We start from the raw sequence: 17,676 nt of genomic DNA on the forward strand, positions 1-17,676 counted from the left end.
TATATGCCGACATGCCACGTAACGTTGTTCTGCAAATACCCTCTTAACTTACGTAGTGTATATTTGCAGGGGCAGAGCAGGGACAGGACATAGGCAGGGCTCACATTTATGCATTTAACTTACAGCTCTATAGTTGGTGAATGAGCTCCTAAACATTAGACATATCTGTACTGAGTTAACGTTAGTATTCTATAGTGGAAACTAGGTGCCTGGGTTTTGCTTGTCCTCTGAATTGCCCTCACTGGCATAGAAACATGATGGAAGATAAAGGCCTAATGGCCCATCCAGTCTGCCCATCCACAGCATCCAATATCTCCTCCTCTTCCCAAGAGATCCCACGTGCCTGTCTCATGCTTCCTTGAATTCAGATAGTCTTTGCCTCCACCACCTCTACTGGGAGACTACTACACACATCTGCCACCATTTTCTGTAAAATAGTATTTCCTTAGATTACGCCTTAGCCTATCATCTCTTTCTAGTGCAGTGTGTCTAGAAGTCCTAAACCATAGGGTTATGCATCTGAACCCGCAAGTTGCTTGCAGAATGTTGTCAATCTTTCTTTCTTCCCAGGCAACTGCTCTTGCCCTCACAGGTTTTTCTTTTCTGCTAGCAAGTTACTCAGAAGTGTTTCTGCTCTGCTCTGCAGTTTTATTGTTTTGGGGTGTTTTTTCTTAGTGTTTGGTTGGAGGCTTGGTGCCCAGAGTTCCCACTTGTTGGAATCTCTACTTGGGAGAAGACACAGACTCGCGTTGTGGAAGTCTGCTGCTAGCAGGATCAGCCCTCAGGGATATTTTTTGGAGCTCAAGGGCCATCCCCTACATGGCTGCTCGCATCCCTGATTTATCAGGCTGTTTGGCTTCTTCATGGCTTGGCCAGGATTAATAGTGGGCTGGCTGATTGGTCCTTTCCCCCTTTGTGGCATGAGATTTTCCGGGGGTTGAGGCTCAGTCTGACTGGCAGCCCGAAGCCCAAGTGTGCGAGGCAGAGTTGTTCTTTTCCATTTGACCCAGCTACACTCCTAAGCTGAAGCAGTCAGACACATTGCACTCGAAACAAAGACTAGGTTCTTACCTTGATAATCTTCTTTCTTGTTGATGTGTCGACCTGAAGTCCCGCACTGTAAGTGGGCTTCATCTGCATTGGGCTTTGGAAACATCTCTTAGATAAGCAAAAACAACCCCCCCCCCAAAAAAAAAAACAATACAATACGCAAAAAAAGTAAAGTCTGGTCTAAGTTTCTGTTTGATAGGACATGCAAGTAGCTCTGACTATATATAATATTAGTGTGGGTTGTGGGTTGCACATAGTTTTGGTATCTTTTTGATTAGTTACTTAAATGTTATAATGTTCATGAATTTGTTTGATACAAACAGACCAGAACTGTAGTGTTGAGGATAGTTCCCCATTTCCCTTCTTCCAGTTATGTCTGTCATTACAGTGCTCCTTGATTGCTTTTGTACAAATTGAGGGGACAAGAGCAGTTGCCTGGGAAGGAGGTGGAGTTCAAAAGATGATTGACAGCATTCTGTAAGCAACTTGCGGGTTCAGATGCAAAACGGTTCAGGACTATTAGACACATCTATAAAAAAGAAACATTGTAACTCTCCCCCCCTTTTCCCCTCACGACTCATGTTAGTTTTAATCTATAAAATGTCAAAGTTATTTTGTATGTCGGCACCAACTATTTGTTTGTATAGTTTTATTATATTGTACATCGCTTAGTAGATTAAATAAGCGATTCATTAAATACGAATAAAAACTTGAACTTGATTATCAAGATAAGAACCTAATCATTTTTAACCTTATTCTGTGCCCTCTCACTCTGGAGTTTCCTTACGTTTGAGAGACTTGCCTCATATGTATTTATGCCACTTAGGTATTTAAACATCTCTATCATATGTCCCCTCTCCCATCTTTCCTCCAAAGTGTACGTAATTGGAGTTGAGGGGGGGGAGGGACTGGGAATCCCTAATTTCAATCAATATAACTTGGCGTGTTTACTGTGTCATCTTTGGGATTAGGTGATGGGGAGCCAATAAGTTACACCAATTTCCTTAGAATTGGCTTTTTATGCCTCTTATTCCTTTCACTCACTGTTGCATAAGCCGCCTGACATCCTCCCCTTTGGGCTACACCATAGTGTCTTCTTTAAATTCTTACAAGAAGTGTGGAAAATTTTAGTGCAGCTGTTGGGGGATCCAATGGTAACAGATCAGCTCTCCTTGTGTGGGAATCCAGCTTTTATACCTGGTTTGGATAACCCTGTTTTTCCAGAATGGAAAAGGAAGGAATTTATATTAGTGGAGCATTTTCCCACAGGTAGAGAGGTGACTTGGTGTCCCTGGACTACATTTGTAAGCGCCTGGGCCACTGTTGGGGCAATGTGTTTGCATTTTGTCAAGTTAAACATTATGGGGCTCATCGTCGAAATGAAAATACGTCTAAAAACCCGCCTAAATCGGCACTTGGACGATCAAAAAGACAGGCCATCCAAGTGCCGATAATCGAAAGGGGTTTTAGACGTATCTAAAAGCAGCTGAGGCCTTTTCACTGCCGCTGTGCACCAAGAGTGAAAAGGGGCACTTTTCGAGGAGTGGTTAGGGCGGGATGTAGACCAGCCTAGACTTAGTCATTCATGCGATAATCGAAAGTTTAACGAGATTGCCTAGACAGAACTTATACATTGTGATTTAGCTGATCTGAAAACAGGTATAAGTGCCCAGAAGCTATCCAAAATGACCAGATAACTACTGTAGACACAAAGTACAGACCCCCATACACTCCCCCAATGATCACTGACACCCCCCCATACCGCCATTAAAATCAGAATAAAGATGTACATACCTGCCTCCATAGGAAAGCCTAGTAGGTGGCTTAAGTAGTCTGGGGGGTGGACTAGTGAACCATATAGAGGAGGACCCAGGTACATAAACCCCTCTAACCACTGCATTTATGGTGGAACATGTGTACCCACGCAAACCCCCCAAACCCTACTGTACTTTCATATAGGTGCCATCTGCAGCCATAAGGGCAATTGAGGTGGTAGACAAGTGGGTATAGTAGGTTTTGGGGGGGCTCACCATGATCTGCAAAGGAGTTGTAGTGAGATGTTTACTTAAGTCATCTGTTTAAAGAAGCAGTCACATTATGACGACCTTCAATTCTAGACTGTCCATTATCAATCAAGGAAGCACTGTTTTGCCCCGGTCTTCTTGTCCTTACCTTAAATGCTCTCTTTTTCTTTTACAGTTGTCTTTCATACCCTCTAACCCTGTGTTTCCCATTAGTCAAATGTTTAAGTTTAGTTGTGTTAATCCGTATTGTAAAATTTATGCTATTTTAAACTCCAGAATCTTTTTATTGTAACTTGCTTAGAAATCATGCTTCTATGCGATTTTATCAAATTTTAATGAAACTTGGCACACTTTTTGTGACATTCACAGCAGTGCCCTGGTTAGGTGCCCTACTACTTTGTTGACATGTCTGGGTGGCCAGCCCATCACTTTGCTGATCCCTCTCATGTCCAAAAGGTCTTGTTCTATGCAAATGTTTGGATGAGAATGCGATATAAAGATAGACAACTTAGCGGTCTGGACGATCAAACGACTGGACGTAGAAGTAGACTATTCTTGAAAAAAAAAATATTTTTGACGCATTTTTTGAGAATGGACTTTAGAATCTTCCGACTTTGGGCGACTAGCATTCTATGCCCAAAACAGACTTAGACTTTTTTAAAAAAAATTATGCCCCTGCACAGGGAAACAGCCGTAATTGCAGATGGAAAAGACGATTTGAGCCCTTTTTAATAACATCTGGAACTCTGATGTGTCTGTTTCAGCTATTCATAAAGCACCCTGTGCTGTTTTGACCTTTTTTTTTTATTTATTTATTTATTTATTTATAATTTTGAATACATTACAATATCCAGTACTTCAAAGGAAAAAAGGAAAATCACATAAAACAATACATAATCAAATCATACATACATCTATTGTCATGTACCATCCTGGAAATGTCCAGTTCTCTTCTTATGTAATCCGCTTTGAACCGCAAGGTACAAGCGGAATAAAAATCACTAATGTAATGTAATGTAATGTAATAATTCCTTTTAAGCCCACATTAATGGGGAGTATACCTTGCTCTTTCTAATTATATAAAGTTCAAGAAAAATAAAAGGACAATAATTCTTGGTTCATCTAAAGAACCTTGAATCATTTCTTAAATGGGATATTTTTTATATTAATTCTCCTCATAATCTCAGCTAAGTGAAACAAAGTGAAACAAATCTCATTTATTTTTCTATTTCTATTTGTTTTGAACTTTTTAAGGACTTCCAAACCATTTGAGAGAGATAGGAATGGGATCTATTTTTTTTTAAATTTTCATACCTTCAACAATGTAATACAACAAATGCAACGCACAATGATACAATAAAAGCACATTTTAACATGCTCGTAATCAACCTTTTTTCCCCACCCACCCACCCTTCCATCCACTCACCCAATAATCATTCAATAGAACGTAAATACATATATTACCATAAAAACTTTACCCTATTTTAGATAATGATATCTTCCCACCCACCTCAAATATAAAAACTCAAAAATCAGATTATGACATAAATATCCCTCCCTCACCCTACCCTGGATATGTACCAAAATAAACAAAAGCCTGAATCACAGTAAACACTTACTTATTATCAACTATAATGAGGCAACATAAGATGTCATTGGGCCCCATATCAATTTATGTATATTACCATGCCCCACATTCTCAGCATTTATTCTTTCAAGTCTATAACTAGAGCAAAAACTTGCCCACCAGAATGAAAAATTTAAACGATCACAGTTCTTCCAATTTCGAGTGATCATCTGGATGGCTATCCCAGTCATTATAAGGAAACGATGACCTCTATATTGATCTAAAGGGGGTTTAACATGTAATATTGTACCACAAATGACTGCCTTATAAGTTAAAGGAATTGATGATTCCAAAATGTTATTAATTTTACACCATATTGACCTCCAGAAGCTAAGTATCAATGGACAATAGAACAACAGATGATCCAGGAATGGGATCTAAACATCTCGTTGGGGCATTGGGATCCTATGGAACATCGTTAAGAGAATGGTATCTTCAAGTACTTTACAGGGGTTATTTTACCTAGACACAGCTCCATTATGTATTAAGTGTCATTGAGAGAGAAATACATTTTATCTTTTGTTCTGGGAGTACTGGTTAATCTGAAGGTTTTGGTCAGCAGTAACACATTATTTATGTAAATTGTTGAACAATCACATAGAGGGAACTCCTGCTCAATTGGTACTGAATATACCAGGCACTTTTGGAGGATTGTCTAAGGGGAATTTTGTTATACTGTAAAGTGTGTGTCTCCTGACACGTAAATGCATTCTGCAATCCTGGACCTTCCCTCTTTTGGGAGATGGTTCAACCAAATCCATTTATTGGTTATATGGGAGGAATGCCAAACTGTTGGCTTCCCTAAGAGAAAGAAACCATGGAATGCTTATTTGAATTCTTTGTGTCACAGAGGCCACTGTTTGATCTTGAATAACTTATCATAGTGGAGCTGATTTTCATTTTCAATTTTTTTGGGTTGGGGGAGGGGGGATGTAGTGGTGCTTGGTCCCTTGAGGGTATAAGGAACAAAACCCTCTGAGGGACTCCAGGGAATGACAAGGTAGGAATAAAAATTCCTTGTTTAGTCTTTGGTTTGGGGGTGGGCTGAGGGAGGGTTGGTATGATAGGAGCTTTGGTTCATAGTCTAAAGCGCGCGAAGACAAAGGCGCGCAGATAACTGAGCACAGACAACTGAGCGCAGGACTTCATCGTGCCGAAGAAAAAACATATTTTAAAGGGCTCCGACGGGGGGTGTTGGGGGGGAAACCCCCCCCCACTTTACTTAATAGAGATCGTGCTGGCATTGTGGGGGGCTTGGGGGGTTGTAACCCCCCTCATTATACTGGAAACTTAAGTTTTTCCCTGTTTTTTAGCGAAAAAAGTTAAGTTTTCAGTATAATGTGGGGAGGTTACACCCCTAACATGGCAGCGTGAGGCAGCGCGATCCCTATTAAGTAGAGTGGGGAGGTTCCTCCCCCACACCCACCGTCAGAGCCCTTTAAAATACGGGTTTTCTTCGGCGCGATTAAGCCCTGTGCTCAGTTGTCCGCTCTCGGTTGTCGGCGCGCCTTTGTCCTCGCGCGCTTTTGACCCGTCACCTAGAGCTTTGGCTGGAGGGTTTTCATAGGAGGGAGAAAATTAAAATAAAAACAAAATGCTTATTTTGTTACTGGCTACTCTTGACATCACAGCTTTGAAGTTATTCGTCAACATCTAGAAGCCAGATTTATTTTGCACTATCGTTGGCTGAAATCGCGCTGGGGAAAAATTATTTCAAATTCGACCATACATTTTTCATGCAAATCAAGGGTACAGCGATGGGGGCAACTATGGCTCGCTCCCTCCATCGCTTGCTTGTATGTAAGTGCTTTTGAAGAAAAATTCCTGTACCCCTCCCATTTTTTGGGGAACATGTGTACATCTGGAAACGATACATCGATGATATTTTTGTGGTATGGACGGGCTCCCATGAAAGTTTAGGAGGCATCAGAATCAGTGAGAGGGGTGCAGGGAAGGGTAGCACATTAAAAAAAAACCCCAACCCACAAACCCATTGGCTAATGCCTGAAAGCTGTTCAGGTGCTGGCTGATATTCAATGCCAGCATCTGAATAACTGAACAACCAAAGTCAGGACTGCCTTTTATGTGGTCTTATGTGGTCACTTAGGAATGTGGGTGCCTGCATAGCTGGCAGCTTTATCCCTGACTCCATCCTTGGCAATGCTCCTCTCCAGAGCATTGCAAAAATGGGCAGACAGAGCTAGTATTCAACAACACTGTTTGGTTGGGCCCACAGTGCGTGATTTAAGGGCCAAGAGGCTCTCCTGCCCATTTAAATAAATTTAGCTTGCAGTCTAAATAACTATTGAGGTGGAGGAAGAAAGAGGGCTAAAAGCCTGGTTGTCACCTCTTTGTTCGAACCACTAGCACATACCTCCTCTCACCATTTTGTCTGTGATATTTACAGTAAATGTAAAAAGCTAATGAAGATGCCAGTCACCAAGGGTATTTATGAGCAAGGGATACGTTATATCTTTGCTTTTGCAGATCCTTGGCACAGGGAATGCTGTGGATCGTAATTGCTCGTGTCCTAAGGAGTTGTAAAATAACCCTGTAGATTGCCATGTGCATCTTTCCTTTTCTCTTCCCTCTAGAACAAACAAGGATGATTATTCTTAAGGGCTCGAGGGTTGTTTTTTTGTTGTTTTTATTTTTTGTTAAAAGCTATGGACAAGAGTAAAAATCGAGTTTTTGTGACCGCATGAATTTGCTTTCTAGAAACTTTGTACAAAGTTATTGTCGCAAAGAGCAATGTGTTTCTTTTGTAAGCTGCCAGTTTTGACAACTCGTTCTCTGTCTCTTTCAAGTGTCTCCGACCATGCCAAGAGAAACCTTATGAATGTGGCTAACCTGGGTGTGGTGTTTGGACCAACCTTGATGAGGCCACAAGAGGAAACTGTGGCAGCCATCATGGATCTGAAGTTTCAAAACATTGTGGTGGAAATCCTGATAGAAAACTACGAGAAGGTAAGTACATTTTGCTCAGACTGGAATATTTTTCAGTTTGTGGCCTGTCTTGGCCTTCTGAAGTATTGTAGGTTCTAAGCAAAATTAATATTGTGGGACTACATTGCTTACCATTAGCTTGCAGAGTAATGCAACCTTTTTTTAACTTGACTAAAACCAAGGGTAATGAAATAGTCAAAGTTTTAGGCAAAGAAGACAAGAAAAGGGCTTAGCCCTTGGCCTGGGATGATTTGCTTATCCTCATGGAAGGTAACTTAATAAGGAGAACTTATTTTAAGATGGTGCCTACTTAAGTACAATTTTATAAAGACATATAAGTGCCTAGGTATCTTTATAATATCTAGTGTAAGTGGCAGAAGTTGTACCTACATCGTAGGAGTACACATTTACACCCACTCTTGAGAGCAGGCTTGAATGTCAGTGCCAAGGTTTTTAAGCATGCATGTGACTTAGTGTATTTTTAATCTATGTACTTGCATATAACTCTACCAGTGCTCTGCTCAAGCATTTTTTTTCCTGTTTTTCCCCGAAGGCTCACAATCTGTTTAATGTACCTGGGGCAACAGGGGGATTAAGTGACTTACCCAGGGTCACAAGGCGCAGTGTGGGTTTGAACCCACATTCTCAGGGTGCTGAGGCTGTAGCTTTAACCACTGCACCACTCTAGAAATCAAAATGTAGTAGAAGTGAGCCAAGTATAGGACAGTGAAGCCATTGTGACATCACTGATGAGGTTGGCTCTTGTGCATTGGTGGAATGAGGCATTATGATGTCACAATATCAACTGTAGTTATCAGAGGCTGAAACCTTTTACACTGTTTATTCAATTTTCTATACTCTTCTCCCAGGGGAGCTCAGAATGGTTTACATTAACTTATTCAGGTTTTCAACCATTTTTTTCCTTTCTGTCCTGGTGGGCTCACAATCTACCTAATGAACCTGGGGCAATGGGGGGATTGGGTGAACTTTGAACCCACAATCTCAGGGTGCTGGCTCAACCAGGCTTAGTTTCAGGGTCAGACGCCCCCCTTCCTCAGGAACCAAGAGTGAAGCACGGTATTGAGTAGCAGCGTTTACATAGTCCGTTTAAATTTTGCCATCTCCATTTGAAAGTTTTCTGTTTCCAGTCGTGGCCAATCCAGGTCACAAGTACCTGGCAAAAAAACACAAATAGTAGCACATAAACAGCTCTCTTCACAGCTGTGTTGCTTCTAGGTATCTTACCTTGTGTAATGAAAGAGTCAAAAGTAAGCCAATCAGATTAGACCTGCCAGTCCTCTCTGCGCAGGAGGCCTGTTGCATCAGACCAAGGGTAAATACGGACGGAATCTAGCACTGAAAGATGGCCTTGACAGGTGCCCACTCTCCTCCAGCAGTCCCTTAGATTGATTGTTTAGAACTTTACTTACCTCTCTTTATGTGTCATCCCCTTGTTTGAGAAGGGAGTACTGTAAAATACATCGAGCTCACAAGGGCAAAGGTATGCAAAGTTTTCAGTCTTCAGCAGTGGTCCTCAACCCTCCCCTGGAGGCACATCTCAGCAGTCAAATTTTCAAGATTACTATATAATATAATATAACTATATAATAATTTTTGATGGGAAAATATGTTGATCTTATTATATATTCTAAGGATTTTAAGTGATGTATAAAGTGTAAAATGTATTTTTCTTGTATTCACTTAATGAAAGTATTAAAAAAAAAAAAAAAAAAGATTACTGCAGTGAATATGGATGAGATAAATTTGCATGTACCAGAAATCCATTGTATGCAAATCTATCACATGCATACTCATTTTGCTAATTGTTAAAACCCAACTGGCCAGGTACGCCTGCAGGACATACACATGGGCAGACCTAACACTTGGTATGCATAAGGTATAAGAACATAAGCACTGCTGTACTGGGTCAGACCGAAGGTCCATCAAGCCCAGTGTCCTGTTTCCAACAGTGGCCAACCCAGATCACAAGTACCTGGCAAGATCCCAACAGAGTAAAAAAACAAATTTTATGCTGCTTATCCCGGGAATAAGTTGCGGATTTCCCAAGTCTGCCTTAATAATGGCCTGTGGACTTTTTAAAAACTCTGCTAAGTTAACTGCTATGTTTAGCAAAAGCAATGTAGCAAACTTGCAATAAAGAAATTTCAATAAACAGTAAGTCACCCATCTGTCTCCAGCATTTAGGTATGAGCAGCTACACCGGCTCTATGGCTGGTATAAGTTCTTGAGCCACAATATTAGACATGTGTTTATCCTGTTATGCTAGCATTCTATAAAGGCAAGTAGGTGCCTTCTAGAGAATGACACGGTGACAAAATTCATCACCGTTTCCGTCCCCGTGGATAACTGCGGGAAACCATCTTCATGTCATTCTTTAAGGAAAGAGGGAAGAATCAGAGTATGAATGGCCACAACCATTGACCCACAAGCTTTGCTTTGAAGAATGCTGGTGTAGAAGGACCGAGGTTGAAACAGACACTACAGAATGACAGTCTCTGGTATCCAGAGCAGATATTGTGATGTCATAATGTTTCATTCCACCAGTGCCTAAGAGCCAATCACATCAGTGATGTCACAATGGCTTCATTGTCCTTGGCTCACATAAGAATCAGAGTATGAATGGCCACAACCACTGACCCACAAGCTGTGCTTTGAATAATGCTGATGTAGAAGGACAGAGGATGAAATAGACACTAGAAAATGAGATGGGTTTATTTCCCGCGGTTATCCACGGGGACGGGAACAGTGATGAATTTTGTCACCGTGTCATTCTCTAGTGCCTACTTTCTTTTATTTAAAAAATGTATAATCTAAGCGGTTTATATAAAGCCAAACATAATCAGCATGTAACACATAGATAACTATATCTAAAGCATTTGCAATCAAAATCATAATTCATGCAAGTGAATGCCTCTATAAACAAAGTTGTTTTCAGCAGTTTCTTAAATTTTTGAAGATCAGAAAGCAGCCTTAACTCTCCTGTCAACTCATTCCACAATAATGCGCCTGCAACTGATATTATAAATGCAAATATTAATATAATGTACTTTTGCTAATTCATCTTTTTAATGAATCATCTTATTTCATGTAACTTGTTTACTTTTATAACTTTTTGTAAACCGCGTTGAACTTCTGGTTACGCAGTCAATAAGCACAATGTTATGTTATGTTATTCCCTCTGATCTTAATAATCTAGGAGGCTGGTAAAGTTTCATCAATTGTGTCAAATTCATGGGCTGTTATAGCAAATAACTTTTATAGAATAGGTTCCCTGCTGTAGAATTGCCTTCTAAATCCCAGGTTAAACACCTAACATAGAATTTTATGATAATGCAGAGAAGCAGATGGGAAAATGTGAAGGAGTTCATTAACCACAAGCTAGCAAATAATGTGGCATAGTATAAGTAGTGATGGTTTTATCTGTTGTAATGTTAATACACATGACCATGTTATATCAGGTATTAAAGTGGCTGACTTCTCCCAAATGCCAGCCAATTCGATTAAATGTTACTGTGGAAGTTTTGCGTTTAATTCATGTTTAAAATTGACATTAACCCATTTGTTGGAAGCTTCTATATCACTACTAATGACTGAGGAGTCAATTCAAAGTGGTTTGCATGAGCTTCAGTAATGGTGTTACAATACATGTGCTTTGGTAAAGGTGCTACATTTCGTGAGTTAAATATATGTATATCTTACCTATTTATACTATCTTTGTACATATGCTATTATTATAGCTTCTGTGTGTCATATATTTATCTTTCTTTGTATTATTTGCGAGTTCACCCTTTCATGTTCCAAGTGGGTAGTAGCCTGCTGTTTCCTTCGTGTTGCTATTCCACCTAATTGTTTCTTTATTTGCTAAAGTATCCTGTGAAGAGTATCATCTTTATTCCTTTCTTGACCTTTTTGGTTGTCCTTATCTATTTTAATTTCCTTAGGAGGGAGTTCCACCACATTGGGGCCATCACCAAGAACATTCTTTTCCTGACGCTTTTGTATTTGATGTCTCTGAAGGAGGGTATTTCCAATAGGCATTATAGGCTTGAGTGTAGGGCACGAGTTGGTTTATGATTGTTTATTCTGTTGGCTAGGTATTGCAGTTCTGAGGGATGAATAATTTTGTGTGTCAGCAACATGATCTTGAATTTCACTCTGCTTTCAATTGGGAGTCAGTAGCGGAGTGGCACCCGTCTGCTTCAATTTTCCCAGCGGAAATCTAGCTGCAGCGTTTTATACTATTTGGGTCTGCCTGATCATGTATTTTGGGACGCCCAAAAGAGTTGTATTGCAGTAGTCAAAGATTGAGAGTACCAGGGATATTACTACGTTGGACATCACTTGATGGGTTAAGTAGAGTTTAAGTCCTCTGACCCAGTAGAGTTTGCCATAAGCATTTTTCACATTGGATGTGTATCGTCTTGTCTAGGATCAGATCTAGCCATACTCCTAGGTTTCTCACTCCTTCCGTGCATGATTTTACAGTGTTGCCGTTCAGTTAGTTGGTAACTTGGGCTGTTTTCACCCCATTTGTTGCTTAGAAGTAGTTCTGTTTTTCCCTGTTGGCTACTAGTCCATTTGTTTGGAACCAACTGAAGATTTTCTTTAGGTCTGTCTTGATCTTCTGCTTGGTCTTCACGTCCCGTTTCTTCAGTGGGATGATTAGTTGGACGACGTCCATAAAGATGTAGCATTCTTGATTTTTATTGAATTTCCCCAGCAGTTGGAGGAAGATGTTGAACAGAATGGATGACATGACCGATCCCTGTGGTACTCCTGTGTCTGCTTCCTTCCAGTTGCTTGTAGTCCCCTGCCATTCTACTCTCATTAATCTTTTGGATAGAAAGGATTCTATCCATTCTATGACTTTTCCTTTGAGGCCTACGGTAATTCTTTGCATCTCGATTTTAGCACTGTGTGTTGAACTAGGTAAAAGGCCGCCGAGAGGTCCAAGAATCCCAGCAGCATGTCTTCTCCTTTAGCATGGCGTTTGAGGACTGAGTCCTGTACCGCTACTAGTGCTACTTCTGTGCTCAGGTGTCTCCTAAACTAAACTAAACCGTAAGTTTATATACCGCATCCTCTCCATAACGATAGAGCTCCTGAACCCTTATTGAGCCTGGTCTAGCTTTTATGAGCTTTCTAGGAAGTCTGCTATTAGTTGGCAGGCTAGTTTGTCTATTAGTTTAGATACCCACAGTTGATTGGCTACTGGTCTGTAGTTGGACAGAGCTTCTAGGTCTTTTTCTTTGTTCTTCAGAATGAACTTGATGACTGAGAGTTTCCATTTGAGTGGCAGGGGACGGGGGGGACGGGTGAGAGATGCTGGCTGAGGGGGTACGCATGAGAGAGATGCTGGTTGGGGGGCGGAAGGGATGAGAGATGCTGCCTTTTTGTTTTCTCTAGTATAATTTAATGAAAATACTGAATTGTACTGAAATTCTGGATGATAATTAGCAAAAATATTGTTTAAATGCTGTGAAATAAACTTTGCTGAATTTGCAAATTATGTGCGCAGAATTTGGATTTTTTTTTTACAGAATTTTGAATGTATTTGTACAGAACTCCGCCAGTTCTGTATATGCAGACTTATGCTAGTATTCTATAACGACAATTGCACACTCAGTTGACATTATAGAATCCACACTTAGCACACGGCATTTCAGGGTCTAACTGTAAGTGCCCTTTCTTGAATCTGTCGTATAATGCATAGCATGAGAGATTTACGCAGGGCTTAATTTGTACATACAGAGGGCGGGAGAAGGAGCAAGCTGGCTTGGGACAATAGCAACAGGAGGAGAGAGGCTGGATTAGTAACATAGTAGATGACAGCACAAAAAGACCCGAATGGTCCATCCAGTCTGCCCAATCTGATTCAATTTAAATTTTTTAAATTTTTTCTTCTTAGCTATTTCTGGGCAAGAATTCAAAGCTCTACCAGGTACTGTGCTTGGGTTCCAACTGTTGAAATCTCCGTTAAAATCTACTCCATCCCATCTAAACCCTCCCAGCCACTGAAGCCCTCTCCAGCCCATCCTCCCCCAAACGGCCATATACAGACACAGACCGTGCAAGTCTGCCCAGTACTGACCTTAGTTCAATATTTAATATTATTTTCTGATTCTAAATCCTGTGTTCATCTCACGCTTCTTTGAACTCAGTCACTGTTTTCCTCTCCACCATCTCTCTCGGGAGGGCATTCCAGGCATCCACCACCCTCTCTGTAAAGTAGAATTTCCTAACATTGCTCTTGAATCTACCACCCCTCAACCTCAAATTATGTCCTCTAGTTTTACCATTTTCCTTTCTCTGGAAAAGATTTTGTTCTACGTTAATACTTTTCAAGTATTTGAACATCTGAATCATATCTCCCCTGTCCCTCCTTTCCTCTAGGGTATACATATTTAGGGCTTCCACTCTCTCCTCATACGTCTTCTGGCGCAAGCTTCCTATCATTTTCATCACTCTCCTCTGGACCGCTTCAAGTCTTCTTACGTCCTTCGCCAGATAATGGTCTCCAAAACTGAAGACAATACTCCAAGTGGGGTCTTAATGAGCTCTGCTCCAGGTTAATTTCTACCTCCTCCTGTGCAGACTGCCTGGAAGGAGGAGCAGGGACAGAATACCCCTGTTGCTTTGGAGTCTTCATAAAAGTGGCAGAACTCTGCTTCAGGCTGTTCCCACAGATATTCAGCCCTGAATTTCTGCCTGGCTGAGATTCTAAGATGGAAATGCTGGGACGTTGGGTCATTTACTATTGTCCCTTGATACTTAGATTCTGGAGATTTATCTGGGATCAAGTGAAAGGTATATTGGAAAATCCAGTGGCATTGACGTACGATACTATCCTGTTTGGTACGTTAATGAGAGCAAAAAATCAAATATCAGCCCAGAACAATAAACTGAACTGGGATAGGTTGAATTATACGTTTTGGTGGGAATCTCTGTGTTATACATTTAAAATGGAACGTTCGATGGCCATACAACAGGGACGGTAGAAGAATTTTATGGATGTTTGGGAACCATTGGCTAAGTATTGTAAGGAATGATAATTTATTTTATTTTGTTAAAATTTCAGCATACACATCCAGGGTGGGTGGGTGGGAGGGGGAGGGGATTGCATTTGGCGTTTAATTCAGGGAACATATGGGTAGTTTCTTGTAGGTATCTTCTTTCTGATTATTTGGTGGGGGAAAATATTTGTTCATTATTGTCTATAAGTTTAATGTGCTTTTCTTGTATTGTTATGTATTTTGAAATTGTTTGTTTGCACATTGGAAGTCTGGAAAATCAATAAGGATTAAAAAAAAAAAAAGATGGAAATGTTTCTTTGCAGGTTTAGTGGTGTGTGGATAGTGTCCTGAGAGACAGACTGACCTGATTTCATCTTTCCACAATGTGCAACACGGATGTGGCTTTTTATTGAAGTCCTGTAATATAATGATGTATCTGTTTCTAAAGAAGAAAATGAAATGGTTTGGTAGCCGTGTTAGTCCACTTTCCAAGCTAATGTAAAGAAATAAAACAAAAGGAAATAAGGTAATACCTTTTTTATTGGACTAACTCAATGACTCAACTTATGATCATAAAATGCATTAACTTGATCCAGCAAAAAAGTTAATACCTTATTTCCTTATATTACCTAAAGAAGACAGTAAAACAAATCCAGGTAAATTGGGCAGACAGCACTGACCAATTACATTATAAAAGTGTCAAACGTTTAAGCCTTGTGAGGTAAACATGGCACCGTAGTTACCGTAGCCGATCGTGCATAAGATGCGAGGGAGTTTGTGGTCTTTGCTCTGCTAAGGTCAATTGGTGTCGAATGTTTACAGTCTTCCTGGCAAACTGTAATGCTAAGGGTATGGAAACATGACATTAGCCATCCTGGCTGCCTTGGTTACAGTCGATTTGTTGAAGCTTGCCTAGTTGCATTTTTACATGAGGGGGCAGTATGGGACTGCAAGGAAACTACAGCTTGCATACGTATCACAATTTTTATAGTCATTTTACATAGGATTCCCAGACCAAAAACAATCTTGTAATTCAGGGCTGTATATCATTCTTAATCTTTTTACGTCATGTCTGTCTCCCACTGAGCCGTAAAACACAGCAGGGTGGTCATTGTTTGTTTTGAGTGTTTTGTCTGAGAAACGATGTGATGTACAGAGAGCAGAGTGACAAGACGCCGGCTAGCTGAAATGTGCACAGGTAGCATTGGTCGCGGTATGAACCGTCTCCCGGAGTTTGCAAGTTGAGAATGTGATTAATAATAATAATAAAATACAGTCTCTTGGTGGCAGCTCATCCCAGAACTTTTAAAATGTATTTTCGCTCATCTTTCATCCAGATGCCTGTCATTTGAGGTGTTTGCGATCCTACTGTACTATTTGGGCCTCGAGATTTATGAAACAGGGGGTGGTTTGATTCGTGGATCACGAGAGCATAACTCAGAAATTATTTCTGGCATTCTATGTGGAATGAGTTTGTGGTCTTGATCCCAGTTCCAAGAGGCATATCCCCATGCCATGGAATAAAAAGTCCCTTCCATCCCAAACTGACACTGACTGGCCCCTTTGTCCTCCGTCTCAACAGAGAAGCCAAAGATTGTGCAGTTGTGGAGATGGAATTACCTTCTCTCGGAGGGTACTGTGGAGGAGACTCTCTTTGCTGTGGCCCATCCTATAGCTATTCTCTGGGGATCGTGCTTTGCCTGCAAGGCATCGGGAGGAAGGAGGATAGAGTACAGAACCTGGCAGGGAGGGAAGGGGCCTGGGTGCAGAGACTGGTAGGCCAGGGCAAGGTTTATATTGAAGTCAACCTTTTTTTTTTTCCTTCTCTTTTGGGGAAAAAAAGGTTACCTCAGTTTATATTCGAGTATATATGGTAACTGGTACGGTTAGGCCAGTGGTCTCAAACTCGCGGCCCGGGGGCCACATGCGGCCCGCCAGGTACTATTTTGAGGCCCTCGGTATGTTTATCATAATCACAAAAGTAAAATAAAACAATTTATTGATCGTATGTCTCTTTAGCTATAAATTACAATATTATTATAAAGACTTAGCCAAAAGGAAAGATTTTTAAACTATAAAAAGTTTTACCTCATGCAATGTTGTCATTTCTTTAATAAGACATTAACTATTTTTTCTGCGGCCCTCCAAGTACCCACAAATCCAAAATGTGGCCCTACAAAGGATTTGAGTTTGAGACCACTGGGTTAGGCAGACTAGATTGGCCATATGATCTTTATCTGCATTCATGTTTTTTCTGTTTCTGTGTTCAGGCACATTGCATGTTGTGTGGTTTGCAGCAGGAGAATGGGGAGTTTGGGTTCATTTTACAGATAAAGTTCAGTACTGGTGGAGAAGAAAACGGTGACAGAATTCAAACAAGCGTGGGATGAACATAGAGGATCTCTAATCAGAAAATAATGGGTATACTAAGGCCAGTATTGGGCAGACTTGCACGGTCTGTGTCCCATATATGAACATTCAGTTGAGGATGGGCTGGGGAGGGCTTCGATAGTTAGGATGGGCTGGAGTGAGCTTTGACGAGACTCCAGTAGACGGAACCTAAGCACACTACCGGGCTCTGGGTTTCTGGCCCAGAAATATCTAAGAAAAAGGACCATTTAAATTAAATTAATTTATGGAGCATGTATGGTTGGGCAGACTAGATGGACCGTTCAGGTCTTTATCTGCCGTCATTTACTAGGTTGCTATGTAATAGTCTTCATGCTCTGATACATTTTTCACTTTCCGTTTTTTCTATTGTTCGGAATGCATTAAATTAGAGCTTGTTTCATTGTTCTATGTACTATATCAGGGGTGCCCAACGCGTCGATCGCGATCGACCGGTAGCTCAGGAAGGCAACGTAAGTCGATCGCAGAGCCCATCCCGGGCTCTGTGATAGACTCGTGTTGCCATCCCGATCTACCGGGCCTATCAGCCTTCCTCTCCCCGACGTCAAAGACGCCGACGCCGGGCATTAGGCTGTTTTTGTCATTT

The 17,676-nt window shown here is 40.9% G+C and overlaps 1 protein-coding gene across 4 annotated transcripts in view; it reads left to right on the forward strand.

Annotated features, from left to right (window-relative positions):
• ARHGAP10 (Rho GTPase activating protein 10) overlaps positions 1-17,676 on the forward strand; it is a 520,437-nt gene that overhangs the window by 306,144 nt on the left and 196,617 nt on the right. For all 4 annotated transcript variants that reach the window (XR_004539086.1, XM_033940409.1, XM_033940432.1 and 1 more), the window contains one exon: positions 7,509-7,668. Coding sequence is in view for 3 of the 4 variants with exons in the window: in XM_033940409.1 (XP_033796300.1) it covers positions 7,509-7,668 (160 nt within the window). In the remaining variant the exon portion in view is untranslated. The remainder of the gene's footprint in view (positions 1-7,508; positions 7,669-17,676) is intronic.

The sequence above is a fragment of the Geotrypetes seraphini genome, chromosome 1 (assembly GCF_902459505.1).
Source record: "Geotrypetes seraphini chromosome 1, aGeoSer1.1, whole genome shotgun sequence".
NCBI lineage: Eukaryota > Metazoa > Chordata > Amphibia > Gymnophiona > Dermophiidae > Geotrypetes > Geotrypetes seraphini.